The sequence below is a fragment of the Meleagris gallopavo genome, chromosome 10 (genome assembly GCF_000146605.3).
Source record: "Meleagris gallopavo isolate NT-WF06-2002-E0010 breed Aviagen turkey brand Nicholas breeding stock chromosome 10, Turkey_5.1, whole genome shotgun sequence".
Lineage (NCBI taxonomy): Eukaryota > Metazoa > Chordata > Aves > Galliformes > Phasianidae > Meleagris > Meleagris gallopavo.
This window is the reverse complement of record NC_015020.2, coordinates 21,966,123-21,983,595: the sequence shown is the minus strand read 5'-3', so window position 1 is coordinate 21,983,595 and position 17,473 is coordinate 21,966,123. Positions and strand designations below refer to the sequence as shown.

General features: G+C 37.6%; 1 protein-coding gene across 1 annotated transcript in view; it reads left to right on the top strand.

Annotated features, from left to right (window-relative positions):
• Positions 1-17,463, top strand: part of USP24 (ubiquitin specific peptidase 24) — a gene marked incomplete at its 3' end in the record, with an annotated part of 32,650 nt that extends 15,187 nt beyond the window's left edge. The window contains exons 19-45 of the mRNA XM_031554985.1: positions 479-610; positions 1,110-1,221; positions 1,468-1,544; positions 2,473-2,613; positions 2,766-2,819; positions 3,000-3,115; positions 3,771-3,837; positions 3,995-4,105; positions 4,501-4,599; positions 4,677-4,847; positions 5,491-5,576; positions 5,728-5,821; positions 6,081-6,236; positions 8,467-8,564; positions 9,348-9,443; positions 9,599-9,827; positions 10,751-10,910; positions 11,141-11,296; positions 11,887-11,957; positions 12,465-12,625; positions 13,455-13,516; positions 14,087-14,278; positions 14,578-14,695; positions 15,355-15,499; positions 15,908-16,027; positions 16,996-17,121; positions 17,326-17,463. Coding sequence (XP_031410845.1) covers positions 479-610; positions 1,110-1,221; positions 1,468-1,544; positions 2,473-2,613; positions 2,766-2,819; positions 3,000-3,115; positions 3,771-3,837; positions 3,995-4,105; positions 4,501-4,599; positions 4,677-4,847; positions 5,491-5,576; positions 5,728-5,821; positions 6,081-6,236; positions 8,467-8,564; positions 9,348-9,443; positions 9,599-9,827; positions 10,751-10,910; positions 11,141-11,296; positions 11,887-11,957; positions 12,465-12,625; positions 13,455-13,516; positions 14,087-14,278; positions 14,578-14,695; positions 15,355-15,499; positions 15,908-16,027; positions 16,996-17,121; positions 17,326-17,463 — 3,288 coding nt within the window. The remainder of the gene's footprint in view (positions 1-478; positions 611-1,109; positions 1,222-1,467; positions 1,545-2,472; positions 2,614-2,765; positions 2,820-2,999; positions 3,116-3,770; positions 3,838-3,994; positions 4,106-4,500; positions 4,600-4,676; positions 4,848-5,490; positions 5,577-5,727; positions 5,822-6,080; positions 6,237-8,466; positions 8,565-9,347; positions 9,444-9,598; positions 9,828-10,750; positions 10,911-11,140; positions 11,297-11,886; positions 11,958-12,464; positions 12,626-13,454; positions 13,517-14,086; positions 14,279-14,577; positions 14,696-15,354; positions 15,500-15,907; positions 16,028-16,995; positions 17,122-17,325) is intronic.
• Positions 17,464-17,473: the final 10 nt, after the last annotated feature.

Below are 17,473 nucleotides of genomic sequence, written 5' to 3'. Positions count from 1 at the left end.
GGTGATGTCTTTTTTTTTTTTTTAATTTACTAGTGTTCAGTTTGGAGAACAGTTACACTGTTTTTTGTTTATAATTATCCTAACTTATCAGTATAGGAATTATTGTAGCCTTGTTTGTTACATTACGTATTAAGGCTAGAAAACTTGTAGACACTATACAAGTTTCTTTGCAAATTCTCTAGTTGATTGAGAATGAGATCTCCTCATCTTAGGAGCTCATGTCTCCAAGCTTGTGCAGCTTTTGGCTTCTCTGCTTCAGTTTGAGGCCTTTTTAGAGTGGTAATCAAGCATAAATGTTAAAATGTGTGTGAAATAAAACAATGCTCATTACAAAAAGACTTCAATTTGCCAGCTTCATGAATTATGCTGTTATTTGAACTAAGTTTGTAAATAAATAAATAAAAGTAAAAAGAATCTTTACTGTTCTTATTTTGGAAAGAAAAAACTGAAACTGGAGTTTTTGCTTCCTCTTTTTCAGTATTTGGAAGCACACCTAAAATTTTTGGCATTTTTTCTGCAAGAAGCCACCCTTTATTTGGGCTGGAATCGTGCCAGGGAGATCTGGGAGTGCCTCGTAACTGGCCAGGACGTTTGTGAGTTAGATCGAGAGGTAAGAAGTAGTCAAAGTTACTGTCTGTAATTGCAGAGTGAATCTTAAAGGATTATGAACAGCACATTCATCTGCTGAAACATGTGAAACTTAAGTAGTGAAGTGCATTATATGAGTTTTTTTAAGCTAAGGTAACCACTGTTAAGTGATTTCTTACAACTAGAGCGCTCTCTTAGCTTTGAACTTGAGTAGAAGATAAATGTTGGTGAGAAGATTAATTGCAGGTTTATGGATGCTGGCTTGAAAAATGTTGCCTGAAAGCTTGTCTGTAAGTAGTAGTAGACATTTATTGTTATTTGGGTTCAAGATGACTTTCAAGCTTGAGTTCCCCAGTGCTCCAGTACAGCTTGTATATTATGTTCAGAATCTCATGGTAACCTTAGCTCTTGCTGCAGATCAGACTTCTGTGTGACATGTTACTGTAATATCTGATGCTGTCTTGTATGACAAAGTAAGATTCTTGCAATGACAATAGAGTAAAAATGTCTTCTGTTCACAGATGTGCTTTGAGTGGTTTACCAAAGGGCAGCATGATCTAGAGAGTGATGTACAGCAACAGCTCTTCAAAGAGAAGATTCTTAAACTGGAATCATATGAAATTACTATGAATGGTACGAAATTTGTTGGACATGTTTGCTTTTGAAATGTGTGCCAGCGATTTGCTTTCTAAGCCTTCAAATTAAACATCAGGCAGCTCTGTAAATCAGTAAAATGAAAGGGTCTTTTTCTTCATTCTTAGTTTTAATAATTGTAGAGGAAAAGGATCATCGCTTGCATTTGATATCTTTAAGTAAAATAAAAAGCCTGCAAATTTGGCCTGACCTGAATAAACAGCTTGCACTGCTTTTCATTTTCAGGTTTTAGTTTATTTAAGACTTTCTTTGAAAATGTGAACCTGTGTGACCATCGACTGAAGAGGCAAGGAACTCAGCTGGTGAGTGTTCTGGCAAGTTCATTCTTGTGTACTACTTGGGGCATCTTGAGGATGGGGGGAGGTGAGAGAGATTCTTTAGCAGCTGTTTGAAATTATCATGTTTATATTAATATGGAGGTGGTCTTTCTAGTGATATTGTTAAATTCTGAAGCTAAAACATGAGAATCAGTGTAGGAGGAATTCAGTCATTGGTTGCTGGCAGCTAGTATGCAGCTTCTAAAGCTTTTCAAACATATGAGTGGACGACTTGTCTACTAATAATCCTAAATTCTGGGCTATTTTGCTTCTCCTTGACAGGGAAATATTCTCTTTCTTAATTTTTCTTCTTTACTAGGGGGGCTTAGGCATATCATTCAAGTGCTTATTTTTTCTTTTCAACACTCCATTTTAACTTTGTGATGCTTGATTTTTGTATGCCGTATTAATGGTTGTATTCAATGATATATTCAGTACTTTTCCGTAGGCATTCTAGATCTTTATCATAGAGAGATAATGCAGGTTGTGTTGGTGTTGTTTTTTTGTTTTTTTTGTTTGTTTGTTTTTGGTTTTTTTTTTTGCTTAATACCATAGCAGGCTTTGTGATGGTTTGTAATGTGATAGTTACCATGTTGACCTTTGTGAATCAAATTCCGTTCCTGATAACATTTCTCAGTGCTTTTCAAGTCTTTAACTTTTCAGTAGGCTTGATTGATAGCATTCTTTGGAACTTACTTATTCACCTTTAAAAAAAGAAAAAAATTCTAGTAAGAAAATGTAAGCTTGCAGCTATTGATTTCTCTTTCCAAGGTGCAAAAACTTAACAGCATGTTGGTTTAAAAAAAAAAAAAAAGGTACAAAAGGTATTTTTCCAGCAGTTGGAAACTTTGGTTTACACATTTTAACTCAAGTTCATGTAAGTCATGTTTTACTGTTGTTCTTCCTTACATAGAGTGTAGAAAAACTGGAATTAATAGGAATGGATTTCATTTGGAAGATTGCAATGGAGTCACCTGATGAAGAAATTGCCAATGAAGCTATTCAACTGATAATTAACTACAGCTATATTAACCTCACTCCTAGACTGAAAAAGGTAACAATAATATTTGTATGAAATCTTTGACATTCGTAGAAGTTTAGTACTCTGACTGTTAAAATGTATAACTTATTGAGTTCTGTCAGTTTATCAGTAATTCCTATGGCACTGGTTTAAGTTCTAATTCATGTGTCCTCTTGTATCTTCAGGATTCGGTATCGCTGCACAAGAAATTCATTGCTGATTGCTACACACGATTGGAGGTAAAAGACAAATATGAATTGTTCTCATACCTAGATCCTTTTAGCTTTTTACCTTAGGGTTAAAGTAACTGACCATTTTTTCAGCTTTGAATAAAAAATTATTCCATGGGTATTTCCTGTGCTCTTAGCTCTCTGGGATGTATTGAAGGAGGCACTTAAGTACTCTGTGTTGTATTCTAGGCAGCCAGTTCAGCACTCGGTGGTCCAACATTAACACATGCTGTTACAAGAGCTACAAAAATGCTTACAGCAACTGCTATGCCTACAGTAGCAACATCAGTTCAATCTCCTTACAGGTAAGCCTGTTTTCAAAATGATAAGTTTGATAGTAAATGCTAGCTCCCAGCTACTTCCCCCTTGATTCCAATTGGTGATTGAGATGGCCAAGATGACTTTGTGTTAGCAAAAAAAAAAAAACACCTCTTCTTCCATGGTCACTTACTACTGGTAATTCTGTATTCTGTTACAATGTAATTTGAGTTCTGAAAAGATCTTAGCAGTGCCTGAAATTTAAAAAGTAGCAATTAAAAAATATAAAAATAAAAAGGCTGAGTCTTCTAAAAAAGGAAATAATAAAGTCTTCTTAAGTATTGGCTTACTAGTCTTGTTTCTTGAGCAGTAGGATTTCTTGTTTTTTGTTTGTTTGGTGGTGTTTTTTGGCTCATTTTAATTAGGAGAGATATGCATCTTCATCCTTTCACTTAATGTATGCATACTTAAATGTGTATAGCTTAAATATATGAACACGGGGGTGGAGAGCTCTAGAAGCATGAAGCTTCTGCAGTTCAATGTAATGCAAAATTCTTGACCTGTTTTCTTAGTTCATTTTGACTGAAATACCCCTGGTTTTAAGGAGCTGCATTTAAAAACAGCTGATTCACGACTGCTACACATGGGCTTGGAAAAGTTAACCTCTGAGACAAGCAACTGACTATGGATTTCTATCCCTAGGTCTACTAAACTTGTAATAATTGAGAGACTGCTGTTGTTGGCAGAGCGTTATGTAATAACAATAGAGGTAAGATGATGATGTGTTCTTGGCCTTCCTAGTAAGAAATTCCTCAAAAATAGTAGAAGCAATTTAAACCCATGTAGCTCTAGTAACTTTGCTCTATGCCATCATAAATGGTATTTATGGCATTAATGGCATTTATCACTGTCCTCTCTTTTGGCAGGACCTTTACTCTGTGCCCCGAACTATTCTACCTCATGGTGCCTCTTTTCATGGACATCTTTTAACTCTCAATGTTACATATGAATCTACCAAAGATACCTTCACCATAGAGGTGTGTATGCACAGGTTGCCTGTTCGGCCACAGTGATTACATAGATGGTTGAGGGTCTTTCTGATGCCTGATTTTTACAGAGGAAGCTGTTTTTAAAGACTACAGTCATTGAAAAATCTATTTGAAAATGCTCAATGTGTGCAGAAGGCTGCTGTAAGAAATGTTTGTAGCATAAATGGATTTGAATAGTCATTGCAGTGTGAGAAAAACTGTTTGCTTGCTGTCAGTGAAAGCATTTCTTGTACTGTCCTACATCATCAGTCTCTTTTTTTGTACCTTAATACCTTTATCACTCTATGCAGGGAAGCAGGAAAATTTTAAAGGAGGATTTTTTTTTCCTCTTGGGATTTAGTACTTCAGCAGACTTACTAAACCAATGTCTTTTACTTTTACAGGCTCATAGCAATGAAACTGTAGGGAGCATCAGGTGGAAGATAGCAAAGATGTTGAATTCTCCTGTGGATAACATACAGATATTCGCCAATGACAGCCTGGTATGTTAACTAGAGTTTTCATTCTTTATAAAATTGAATCTCTCTTTCAGAACTTAATTATGAATATATTCTTGCAGCTAACAGTAAATAAAGATCAGAAATTACTCCACCAATTGGGCTTCTCTGATGAACAAGTCCTTACGGTGAAAACGTCAGGCAGTGGGACACCTTCAGGGAGCTCGGCTGATTCCTCAACCAGTTCCAGCAACAGCAGCAGTGTATTTAGTTCATCCTATGCAATGGAACAGGTACAACATAATAGCCTGAAAACTTCCCTTGAATTTGGAAGGAGTGGGGAGCAGAGCAGCAGTGGGTGTAGTACACAGCTGGGGTGGTGGAATGAGTACAGTGAGCTGAGGCAGCAGCTGTTCATATCATCTTGAGCATTTAGTCCTTAGCAGCTTGAGTTTCCTCTCAAAAACTGACACAAACCATTTAAATACACTTATGTTCTTAAGCATGTGAATTGGTCTTCAGAAAAACAGTTTTCGCACTTAGTGTAGCCTGTTGGTGCTTGTTATCTCTACAGGTCTTTTGTTAAATCTTCAAACAAATGACTCTCTTGATGTAATTTTGAGACTACGTAGTTGGCTAGAGCAGAGATTTCCAGACTTACACTGTTAATAAAGCTGTAGTGTGAAAGTAGACTCAAAAGTATCAATGTTCAGTCTGCTTCGTATGTGCATGTTAAATAATAGTTGACATCAAAACTTAGTTATTATGAGGGAAGTGATACCATGGCAAAATTCAGTTGTCTCAATCGAGAAAGTAGATAGAACTTCACTTAATCAGGTTGGCATTCACATTGGTTGCCTCAATTAAGAGCCCTATTAAATTATATAGAACAGAGTTGGGACGAAAAAACAAATTGTATTTCTGCCTTATTCTCAGGAGAAATCCCTCCCTGGAGTGGTCATGGCTCTCGTGTGTAATGTGTTTGATATGCTTTACCAGCTTGCCAATCTAGAGGAGCCAAGGTAAGCAAGCTAAGTAGTTATTAAACATTGCAGAAATGCTTATGTTGCAAATTTCAAATAGTTGCTTATTTTACAGTGTTTACAGGGCACCTATCTGGCCACAGTGTGGCTGTGCCTTCCTTTGCCTAAATAATTTCTGGTAACTTTTCAGAATAACACTGCGAGTGAGAAAACTTCTGCTCTTAATTCCCACTGACCCAGCTATTCAGGAGGCACTTGATCAGCTTGATTCCCTGGGAAGGAAGGTACGTATTGAACAGTAACTAGTCTTGGAAAGCTTAAGAAGAAGGGTTTTACTAGTAGTTTTTTTTTAAACTGTGTTTAAGATGACAGTCTGTGACAGATTAGAAACTCTACAAAACAGTGCTCATCTTAAGGATTAGTGATGTATTTCTGAGCAGTTAGAGGCAAGCAGGTTATTACAGGGATTATGTGAGGTGTATTGGCAATCAGAACAAAATGCAGTGGTCTAAAAATATATCCCCTGTGGCATGTTCCTCCTAGAAAACGCTGCTATCAGAATCAGGTTCTCAGTCTTCAAAATCCCCATCCTTGTCTTCAAAACACCAACATCAGCCCAGTGCTAGTTCAATACTGGAAAGTCTGTTCAGATCTTTTGCTCCGGGCATGTCTACCTTCAGAGTACTCTACAATTTAGAGGTAAGAAATCAAATTTACTTCTTTAACTTGTGTTTCCAAGTGCTAAGGCGTTAGTTGGAATTTTTTGGGGGGAGGAAGCCTCCACCATGATAAAGGCTTTATGCAGAAATGCAGAAGTTGTGTCACAGTCTGCTTTTCTGTATGAGATAAATTCCCAACAGAGGAGGTAAAACAGCTCCCCTTCAGAGGAGACTTTACTGTGAAGCCAGGTTCCCGTTGTTTTGATTTGCCAGGTAGAAGGAATATTCTAATCTATATGAAGAGAAGCAAAGAAATATCAGGTTCCTTTCTGTTTAGGTACAATTCCCTGCCTGAATCTCCAAAAATTGAAATGTGGATTTTCTTATCATATAAAAATGTTGGAACTTCTAAAGATGAATGGGAGCTGTTATTGTTCTTACTCAAACTCATCTGGAAGTTGAATTATTTTAAGGGAGAGTAATACTAGCGATTCAGAGGGAGCTAGCAAAAAAAAAAAAGCTAACTTCTACATAAGTATACCATATTCTGTCTGTAAGGCTAAGGAGGAATATTTCTTGAGAAGCATTCAGCTGTGAAGAATTTTCACTATCCAAATGTGCTTTTTTTACCCAGGAGCTTCTGCTCTGTTTTAGCTGTGCATGCAAAGTGAGCGGAATGCACATAATTTTTTAACTCAAAATATTCTGAGTAAGTTCTTTATTCAGATCTCAAAACACTGGCTTGGACCCTGTAAAAAAGACTCTTCTTAAGTGCTCGGTGCATGGATTCTAAGAGTGTAAGAGAGTTCAGGTGGTGGTGTTACAACACGTGGAAGCGCGCTCTAGGAAACTGGGCAGTTCCTAGTTCTGCTCACAGATGCCACTCTTAATAAGGACTCATTCCAAATACTGTCTGAACAATATGAAGTTGCAGGACTGGTTGCCAGCAGCATCAGATACAGTAAACAAGTTACTGTTCTGTCATTTTCGGTGTATTCTAAGATGGTTGTAGGAATGTTTTTGTAGTCCCTTTCCTTTGCATTTCTGCAGTCTTAGCATTCACTTCTCATCTTCCCACACTCTGATATCCCCTTGAAGTGTTGGTATTTCTCCTTTTTCTGTCCAACTGGACAGAAAAGATATTGTAAGATATTAGTATCTCTGAAATACACTGACCAGTTTTACAACCGAAAGCAAATGTCTTAACATATCCCAGCAAGGATACCTTGTTGAACTGAAGTTTGTATTACAGTATGAAACATGGCTGTCTACTTCTTTTATTACTTTCTTTCATTATTTTATCTGATAGAAATTGCCTGGTTTTCTGGCAAAGGGTAAGTAGTAGTAAATTGGATTAGGTGTGTCGATTTTTACAAATTTTTACAAATTAAGCCTCAAATCTGATCAAGCCAACTAGAAACTGAGCTCTGACAGGAAAAGATGGCATGATGTTTTATCCCCCACCAGCTGCCTATCTGTCAAAATTGTGGGAACCAGTCTGGAAAACGTGCACCGCAAATCTTAAAGCTTGTGAAAGAGATGAAAATATTAAAGGTGTTCAGGTTTGTATTATGGAGTGTTGTAATAGGATTTCATAACTGGAACTATGTAAAGCATGTTTCTGTTCAGTGAGCATGGGAAGGATATATCATGTTTTTCTGGGTGGAGCATTGTTGGCTGTACATGTCAAAGACTCTTCTCAAGAAAGTAAATAACACCTGGTTACTTATTTATTTTAGTAAAAATGAAGTTAAATGGATTATAAATGTGTGTGAAATCTGACCCACGGAGACTGCAGAATTCCTTATGGCCATATTTCTGAGTGTAATGGTGTTTTGTGGAATTTAGTGTTGGACTGTAGAATTACCTGGACCATTTAAAAAAAAAAAAAGTAGTTATATTTCAGGAGACATAAGATAAGTAATTCATCTGTAGGATGTTTTATGGGATGCTGAAAATCTAAAAAGGAGAAGGATTTATGTTCTTAAGGGGCTACTTCTGAGCCTGAAGACACATTTCATGTGCTAGAGCATGCACTTCATCCTTTTAGTCTGTAAACAGCAGTGAAGGAAAAATGCTCTTTGGTACAGGATGAGTATCTATAATAGATACTGTTGTCCTGGATATTTTTAGACTGATTTATGTTAGCAAAGTGGAGCTTCATGTAGCTATGTTGCTAATTTCTTCTTTTTTTATGTAGAATTTTTCTATTTTACTTTTGATCTTCACAGTGAAAGAATACTAAGACTTGTGTGGATACTTTATTTTAGGTACTGAGCTCCAAGCTGATGCCAACTGCAGATGATGAAATGGCAAGAAACTGTGCTAAGTCCTTCTGTGAAAATTTTCTCAGAGCAGGAGGTTTGAGGTTAGATTTCAAAATCTTGACTCCGTTTGTAACACTCCACTTAGATAGCATTTCTCTGTGGTTCTGCTTTCTGTGATGCAGCACAATAGTAAAGCTTTAAACTTCTTTTCCAGAGGAAAAGCCCATCAAAAGCTATTCTCTCATTAGTGATCATCTGGAAAGGTAGCTGTAGCTACCACTGTAATGTAACGCAGAGTATGTTGTTAAACCCCAAAATAAAGGCAGGCACAGATAAGCTTGTAAATCGTAGCTTATACTGAAGTAGTGGATGTTTGGATAGTTATTTAATTACTTCAGTTCAAATTTGCAAGTGTGTTCTTTACACGCATTATGTCCTTCATAATGACATAGTGACACCAGCAGACAGTTTTTAGCTGTCAAAGCATAGATTGTGCATTGAAAACAACTGAATTTGACCATCTCCAGAATCCAGGCCCTTCAGATGGATTAAGATACAATGTGAGTAGTTTGGAAGACCTAGCATTGCTACTTATTCTTGATAAATTTGACACAAGTACATGTTGTTCTTAAGTCATTTTTGCACCCCAGCCCCTATAGGTCCTGAAGTTCACCATCAGGAACAGAAATCTCCAATCTGTAAATATTGGAGGGGAAAATGGGGATGTTAGTCTCCAAAGGTGCCCGAGTGGCAGTTGTAATTGGCATTCAGCTGATGAATAGGAGGGAAGGATGGAGATAAATTAAATGCAGCACTCTCCTAATGTAAAATACTTTAAAACAGAACTTGTGTTATTTATTTATTTATTTATTTATTTATTTAAGTTTGGTGGTGAATGTGATGCAGAGGGATTCCATTCCATCAGAAGTAGACTATGAAACCAGACAGGGGGTCTATTCCATCTGCCTGCAACTTGCAAGGTATGTGATTTCTTTTCATTAGAGGGAGTGCTGCTTTCTTGGCTTTTGGAGGGTGGCTTGCCATGTTTAAGATAAACTGATACTTTGAGTTCTTTTTCACTCGTTTGCTTTAAGCATTGAAAAATAAACTGGATGTTTCTGCTCTGTAAATGTAGGTTCTTGCTTGTTGGCCAGACAATGCCTACCTTGCTGGATGAAGATTTTATTAAAGATGGAGTAGAAGCATTGTCCTCACGCCCCTTCCGTAATGTCAGCCGACAAGCAAGCAGGCAGATGTCCATTTGTGGAACACCTGAGAAGTCATCCTACCGACAGCTCTCTGTGTCTGATAGATCCTCCATTAGGGTAGAAGAAATCATACCAGCAGCAAGAGTTGCCATACAAGTAAGGAAGTGTTTGATAATTTATTGTGGTATAGCAGTGGTGAGCTCTTCGGTGACAGCTGTATAACTTTTGGATTTTTAGTGAAAAGTTTACCTTCTGTACTGGTTCTTTGCCAGCCTTCATTTAAAAGTCTTGGAAAATCCATGCTGTCAGTCTCTCATTCTAACATTCATCTGAATGTTGACATTTTACTTAGTCATTGGAATTATTTTTGAACTAGGAAGGGAAGCAGTGCTCCAGAGCTGCCTGCAAGAAATAAGGGATGCACAGAAATCTTTTCAGTCATGCTTCTCAGCTCTTAAGACCTTATTCTTGTTTATTTTGAGGGAACAGAAAGGAGAGAGTTCTTGCTTGAACTTGTGTTTTATAGTTTTGTGTGTTAAATAGCTCAATAAGAAATCGCTTGTTTGATTGAGGGTAAAAGAGGAAACTTTTTTTTCTGTATTTTCAAAAAACAACTTTTTCTCTCTATAGGAGGGAGATTACATCAGTATAATTTGTCTGAGACTGATTATTTACTGAAACATTGTAAGCTGACAGAGCTCAAACCATTTGGAAGTCCTATCCGATTGAACAAACTTCATAGTTGTTGTAGTGATTATACTATCTTAGGTTCTTAGCCAGTGCTTTCCAATTTGATTGATATGAATGAAATTAACATGGTTAAATTAATAATTGCAGACATGGTAAAGGGTATATGAAGTGGAGAATTTAAAACAGATTCCTCCCTATGCAGTGGGCAATAATAATCTCCCCTTCTCTGGAATAAAAATGACAGAAGTATCTTTGAGCCTATTTAGAGGAGAGGAAAAGAAAATCCAATGGGTGTTTGACCTGATCCAAAAGATACATTCCTCTTATCCCAGTGATTAACTAAGGGTGTTGAAGATCACAGAAGTAACTGCTGTTTCTTGTTCCTTCAGACTATGGAGGTGAATGATTTCACTTCCACCGTGGCTTGCTTCATGCGACTCTCTTGGGCTGCTGCTGCAGGACGACTGGACCTCGTAGGAAGTAGTCAGCCAATAAAAGAAAACAACACTTTATTTCCTGCAGGGATTCGAAACAGACTTAGCAGCTCAGGTAGGTTGCTGTGCTTTTAAACCATCTTACTGAAGAAAGTTATTGGTTTACTCATGATTGAACTTCAGAGAAACTTGATGTTGAATTCATTCAATTAGGGAAATCTGAGAAAAATGCTGTACGTTCATGTGGCATTTAGGGAATCTTTTTAAGTTGCTGAGAACTGACCAAAAGCTGAAAATATCTGAAAAACGCAATGGATTATAGTGTTTCTTCATTTCTCAATGCAGGAAGTAATTGCAGCTCAGGAAGTGAAGGAGAGCCAACTGCACTGCATGCTGGTATCTGTGTGAGGCAGCAGTCCGTATCTACCAAAGATGCTCTGATTGCTGGAGAAGCCTTGTCTCTGTTAGTAACATGCCTTCAGCTACGCAGTCAGCAGCTAGGTATGAAATAGAATTGGATTACTCACTACTTGGAATGCAAAAGGTGATTGAAAGCTTTTGAAGGCAGTAAAGAAAAAAAAAAAAATGAAAAATTTGTTGAGGCAACCCAAGTGAGAAATACACAGTTTCATTTTTAAAAAGCAATTGTGTTTTTTTGGTACTGTTTTGTTTGTTTGTTTCTTTTTTCCAAAAGAATAAACAGTAGGTGGGTATGAAACAAGGTATGTAGTGCTGTGCCTTAGTGAAATTCATTGAGTAAGCTAACATAGTGCCAGTATATAAATATTTGTACTGGCCTTGAAGTAGGGAATAGCACGTGCTGCTGTTTGCACAGCTAATGTTCAGTACTTGAACCTTTGTGTACAAGAACTGTAAACCCTGGAGATGAGAGAAGGAAAATGCTGTTATGAGGTAGTGCCACTCTATGGTGAGGAAAGGAAATGAAGAAACATACAAGTACCTGCTACTGCTTTTTGGTGTTAGAGGAGGGGAGGTACTCTCAGTCCTGTGGTCATTTTAACACAAGACTGTAACTAACTGATTTTAAACGATTATTTTAGAAAAAATGGCCTGATATTATTCTGTTCTAGGATCTTTTTACAATTTGCCTTGTGTTGCTGATTTCATTATTGACATACTGCTTGGATCACCAAGTGCTGAGGTGAGCCTCCTTTGTCTGAAAACTTCTTAAATGTTTCAGTGAAATTTGTATACTTTGTTCATTTGACATGGTCTAGAGATAATATTACATTACAACTATTTGAACATTTTTTTGCATACGAATAAATGACCTGTCTGTAACGTTAGTGATTCCAGTATTTTGTACTGTGTTGATAGCAAATGCTGAAGTACTGCATTGTTTAGATTTGTTTAATCCAAGGGATGTGAGGCTGTTCTGTGAGCAGTGTAATGGCAGTAGTCTCATTTGGGTTAGACAGATTCTGTAATACTAGTACTTCTACCTTCACAGCAAGGGGAAGTTACAGGTAACTTGCATCTCAGAAGATTGGGTAACATCTAATGCACTCCTCTGAACTTCTGGAAAATTCTTCCCAGTGTCTGAACCTTCGTAAAATATTTCTTTTTGTTAAATTTGTAACCAAAGAGAAGTATACGTTTTTAGCAATCTTTGAGTAAGGTCTAGTGCTTGACAACAGTGCTGTTTCAGATTCGTCGTGTTGCTTGTGACCAGTTGTACACCCTTAGTCAAACTGATACATCAACTCATCCAGATGTACAAAAGCCAAACCAGTTTCTCCTGAGCGTTATCCTTGGTGCCCAGCTGCCTCTTTGGTCACCAACCAGCATCATGAGAGGAATTAACCAGAGGTGAGTCATATGCATGTTGGCTGAGGAAGGAAATTTATCGTGTTTTTACATTAGCAATGCCATGGAATCTCTAAGCTATAACTGATTTAAACTGTCTTTTTGTAATTCTGTGGAAAGTAGACATCCCTATCGTGCTCCAGGAAGTTTGAGAAATAGGAAAATTCAGCTTTATTTTCCTCCAGTTTGTAAGATACAACTCTTCCTCTGTGAACTCCTAACGTCTGGCTTATTTGACTTCTAGGAAGATCTAATAGGCCTGCTCTTGCTAGGATGTTCTCATGGTAGTCAAAACCAGACTGGAGTTCCACAATGAGGTGTAGAGGTGAAGGGGTGTATGACAGAAACATGGAATTTATTTAATAGAATTTCACAGATCCAAAACAGAAATTGAACCAGAATGCCTCAGCCCTTTTAGTGATGTCTGAAGCAAGGATCTCACCTGTTTTCTTGCTGCTTATGTTAATCATTACAGCTGTAAAGACTATAAGCATCAGTCGTGTTGACTTGTCTCTGACTGGACAAATGTTGAATTTAACAGTAACTTTGAACAGTAATTTCTAGAGGAATCTGAGTGAAGGAGTAAATGAGAATCTAAAATTTGATGTTATTTGATATGCTGTGAAGTGAAGGATGAAAGCAAGACTAAATGTCCAAAAAGTTCAGAAGCAATTTGTTAAAGCTGTAGTGTGCATGCCAAGAAGCATACCTAAATAGCTACAGTATTTTAGGTTAGAAGAACAGACCACGAGGGCCTTAAAGTTAACTGCATAGGAAAAAAAAGTTTCTAATTTGAATTTTAAAACCTTTCTTCTACTTGTAACTTGTCTAGGCTCCTGTCCCAGTGTACCGAATATTTTGATCTGAGATGTCAGTTATTGGATGACCTCACTTGTAAGTATGTTTAGATTACATGTATGTTATTCTGCTTGCAACTTCCAAATGTTCCCTCCTTCTGTTGATGAGATGTAGAATGTAGACGACTACATGAAGGGGGTTGTTGCACCATAAACTTGATGTGCTGGCCATTCTGTGTTGTTAATGCCTGACATGGACCATTCTTGATGTTTTAACTGCAAGGCATCTGAACTCCAGGTCTTGTTGTTTTTACAGTACCTAGGTAGGAGTTTGTGCATGAAGTTACCTGTCTGTGTTTGAAGGTGCTGATCGTGATGTTGTGTAAGACAATCCAACACACACATGACTAGATGGCTGTTCCTGCTCAAAGAAGTATCTGTCTTCTAGGTTTCTGTATTCTATTTTTTCTCTAAAGTAATGCAGTCTGTATCGGTGACAGATAGTAAGTTCCAATGCTGTGATCTTTCCTATAAACTGTTTTGTGTAGTGCCTCCTATTAAAGTGGCTTGTGGCATTGTCATAACATACATTAATTACTAAACTGTTTGAAGTTCCTTGTATTTAAATTCTCCAGACTTAGGGCAGGGGCGTTCTTTTATCTTGTAGCATCAGAAATGGAACAGCTAAAGATAAGCCCAGCTGCTATGTTAGAAGATGAGATTACCTGGCTAGAAAACTTTGAACCCAACCGCACAGCTGAGTGTGAGACCAGTGAAGCTGATAACATCCTATTAGCAGGACACTTGAGGCTCATCAAGACTCTCCTTTCGCTCTGTGGGGCAGAGAAGGAAATGGTTGGTAAGTATTCCTTTTATTCTAAAGGTTGTTGGACTAGTGTGAATTTGTACAGCAGTGAAAAATGCCTTAGAAAATGTTTTAATCAGTAGAAAGTACCTGTGAAGACATTCTAATATATCAATGGAAGTGACAGAGCTGAAGAAGTAGTGTTTACTGTATCTTAATCGTACTTGTGACTTCTGGTAAGCCATTTGGATGCAGTTTTGTTGATGTGGTGATATTAAGTGACCTTGCTGTTACAGAGGACCTCTTGACATTTGCAATAATGTGTTTAACATAGATATGGATTTGTGTTACAGGTTCATCTTTGATTAAGCCATTGTTGGATGACTTCCTCTTCCGAGCATCCAGGATTATTCTGAATAGCCATTCTCCAGCAGGCAGTGCTGCAATCAGTCAGCAAGACTTTCATCCAAAGTAAAAATTGCTTTTTCCTTAATGTTGGATTTTGTCCAAGTGGTGTTCAGGAATGCAAATGTCAGCCACACTGGGGCTACAGATACAAGAAGTTCATACTAATGTTGGAGTATTTCTTCTGAGTATAACTTTCCAATTTATACATTTCCCATATCATTGTCCAAATAGTGTCTTTGTAAGTTCATTTTGAAGAATTTTTGTATGTTCTTTTGTGTGACCTAAAATCTGAGTGCTGATTTCATGAGGCCAAAGAGTACTCCTTTTGTTCATCTTCACTTGGGAATTTGGTTAAGTTGGAGCACAAGCAGGAAACTTTACAAGCCCCTTTTAAATAAGGATATAAAAAATGCTTTAAACTCTTTTTTTTTTTTGGAATAACTGTTTTTTATAGAAAGCTATTGCTGAGCAAGTCTCCTTGTACCTGAGATATTCTGAGCCACTATGAGTTTTATCAGTATTAACTGATTGCTTTCCTTCCTGTCTCCCCAAGAAAGAAAAAATACCACTCTACAGTATCTCAGTTGTTCGTTTGGTTTTTTTTTAGCATTTAAACTAGTTCTTTTGAGCAGTTGCCACTTGTTCCAAGTAATATGGCATTCTAGAATTAGAAATAATTGAGTCATCTTCAAAATAGTTCTCAATTGTGGTTTCCTTTTTAGGTGCAGTACAGCAGATAGCCGATTAGCTGCCTATGAAGTGTTAGTAATGCTGGCTAATAGCTCACCTTCCAATCTTCAGCTTATTACGAAAGAGCTGCTTTCTATGCATCATCAGTGTGACCCAGCTCTTACCAAGGAGTTTGATGTAAGCCTTTTCTTCATTTGTGTTCTTGTGGTTTGGAGCTCTGTGATTTGGTTAACTGCTTAATTCATTAAATTTCCATGGTCTTCAATTTGAAATGACAAGGAAGCAGACAAATTAAGATCCATTTGAAGCAAATGCTCTGAGTCTTTGTCAATTATCTGGATAAGGAAAAAGCATTGCCTAACTAGCAATTTAGAAATGTTTTAGGCTGTTCCTTAAGTTTTCTGCTAAATATTAATTATAAAAGTGAACAAATGTAGCTCTTGTGATGTTTCAGATTTGATATTCCTGGTTTTCCATGAAATTGCTTTTGACAGCTCATGTAAGGGTGATTATAAAAGCTGTAATGTTTTTTGGAATCTCATGTATTCCATAATTTGCTGGGACAAAAAATGTTTCTCATTTCAGTATCTTCCACCAGTGGATAGTCGCTCCATTTCAGGATTTGTGGGACTGAAGAATGGTGGTGCTACTTGTTATATGAATGCTGTCTTCCAGCAGCTGTATATGCAGCCTGGTCTCCCAGAGGTAATTGGTTCAATGTCCTCAAGGTCATCTTCTCAGAATCTTCAGCATCTTTATCAATGACATAGAGGATGGCATCGAGTACACTCTCTGCAAGTTTGCAGATGACACCAAGCTGAGCAATGCAGTCGATACATTAGAGGGAAGGGAAGCCATCCAGAGGGACCTGGACAGGCTGGAGGAGTGGGCCCGTGAGAATCTAATGAGGTTCAGCAAGGTCATGTGCAAGGTGTTGCTAGGGCAAATCCTAGGTATTTATAGGGACTGGGGGAAGAACTCTTTGAGAGCAGCCCTATAGAGAAGGACTTGGGGGTCCTGGTGGACGAGAAACTGGACATGAGCCAGCAGTGATAACTTGCAGCCCAGAAGGCCAACTGTGTTTTGGGCTGCATTAAAAAAGGGGGGTGGCCAGCAGGAGGGGTAGGTGATTGTCCCCCTCTATTGACTCTTGAGAGGCCCCACCTGGAGTACTGTGTCCAGGCCTGGGGCTCCCAGCACAAGAAAGATGGAATGGGTCCAGAGGAGGGCCACGAAGATGATGGAGGGCTGGAGCACCTCTCCTATGAAGAAAAACTGAGAGAACTGGGCTTGTTTAGCTTGGAGAAAAGAAGGCTCCAGGGAGACCTCTTTGCGGCCTTCCAGTACTTGAAGGAAGCGTATAAACAGGAGGGGGAATGACTGTTTACATGGGTGGATGTAGGCCATTCTATGATTCTCTGAATTACCATTGTCTGAGATGCAAGTACATTTTAGCACCATTGATCAAGTAATCAAGAATCGTTCTAAAAAAAGAACAAAAATGTATGTGTGTATGTATGAATAGTGCTCTCTCTATATAAATACATACTAAAAATATATACAGGCTCAAATTATTGCTGTAAGTTGTCAGACAAACAAATAATGTTTGTTGTGAAAACTCAACGTTATTAAATTAGTTCTTATCAAAATTATTGCATTTGTTTTTTTCCTAGGCTCTGCTTTCCATTGATGATGATACCGACAATCCAGATGACAATGTGTTCTATCAAGTTCAGTCTCTTTTTGGTCACCTGATGGAAAGCAAACTACAGTATTATGTACCTGAGAACTTTTGGAAGGTATTATTTCTTTTTGCTCTCCTACTTAGCAAGAAGTCATTTATTTCTCATTTGTGTTTTCTCATTGTGGAAATTCTAGGGATTAAGCTTTACCTCAAAAATTCAGAATGTGTAAATATAACATTTATTTAAAAAAAAAAAAAAGACTTTAGTGATATTTATGTGGAACAACTACCTCTTTAAATATGTATATACTTTGTGTAGATCTTCAAGATGTGGAATAAGGAGCTTTATGTTCGAGAGCAACAGGATGCTTACGAGTTCTTTACCAGTCTTATAGATCAAATGGATGAGTACCTCAAGGTAAAATCTTCAGGGATTTTTTTCCCCATATACATGCATTTTTTTTTTT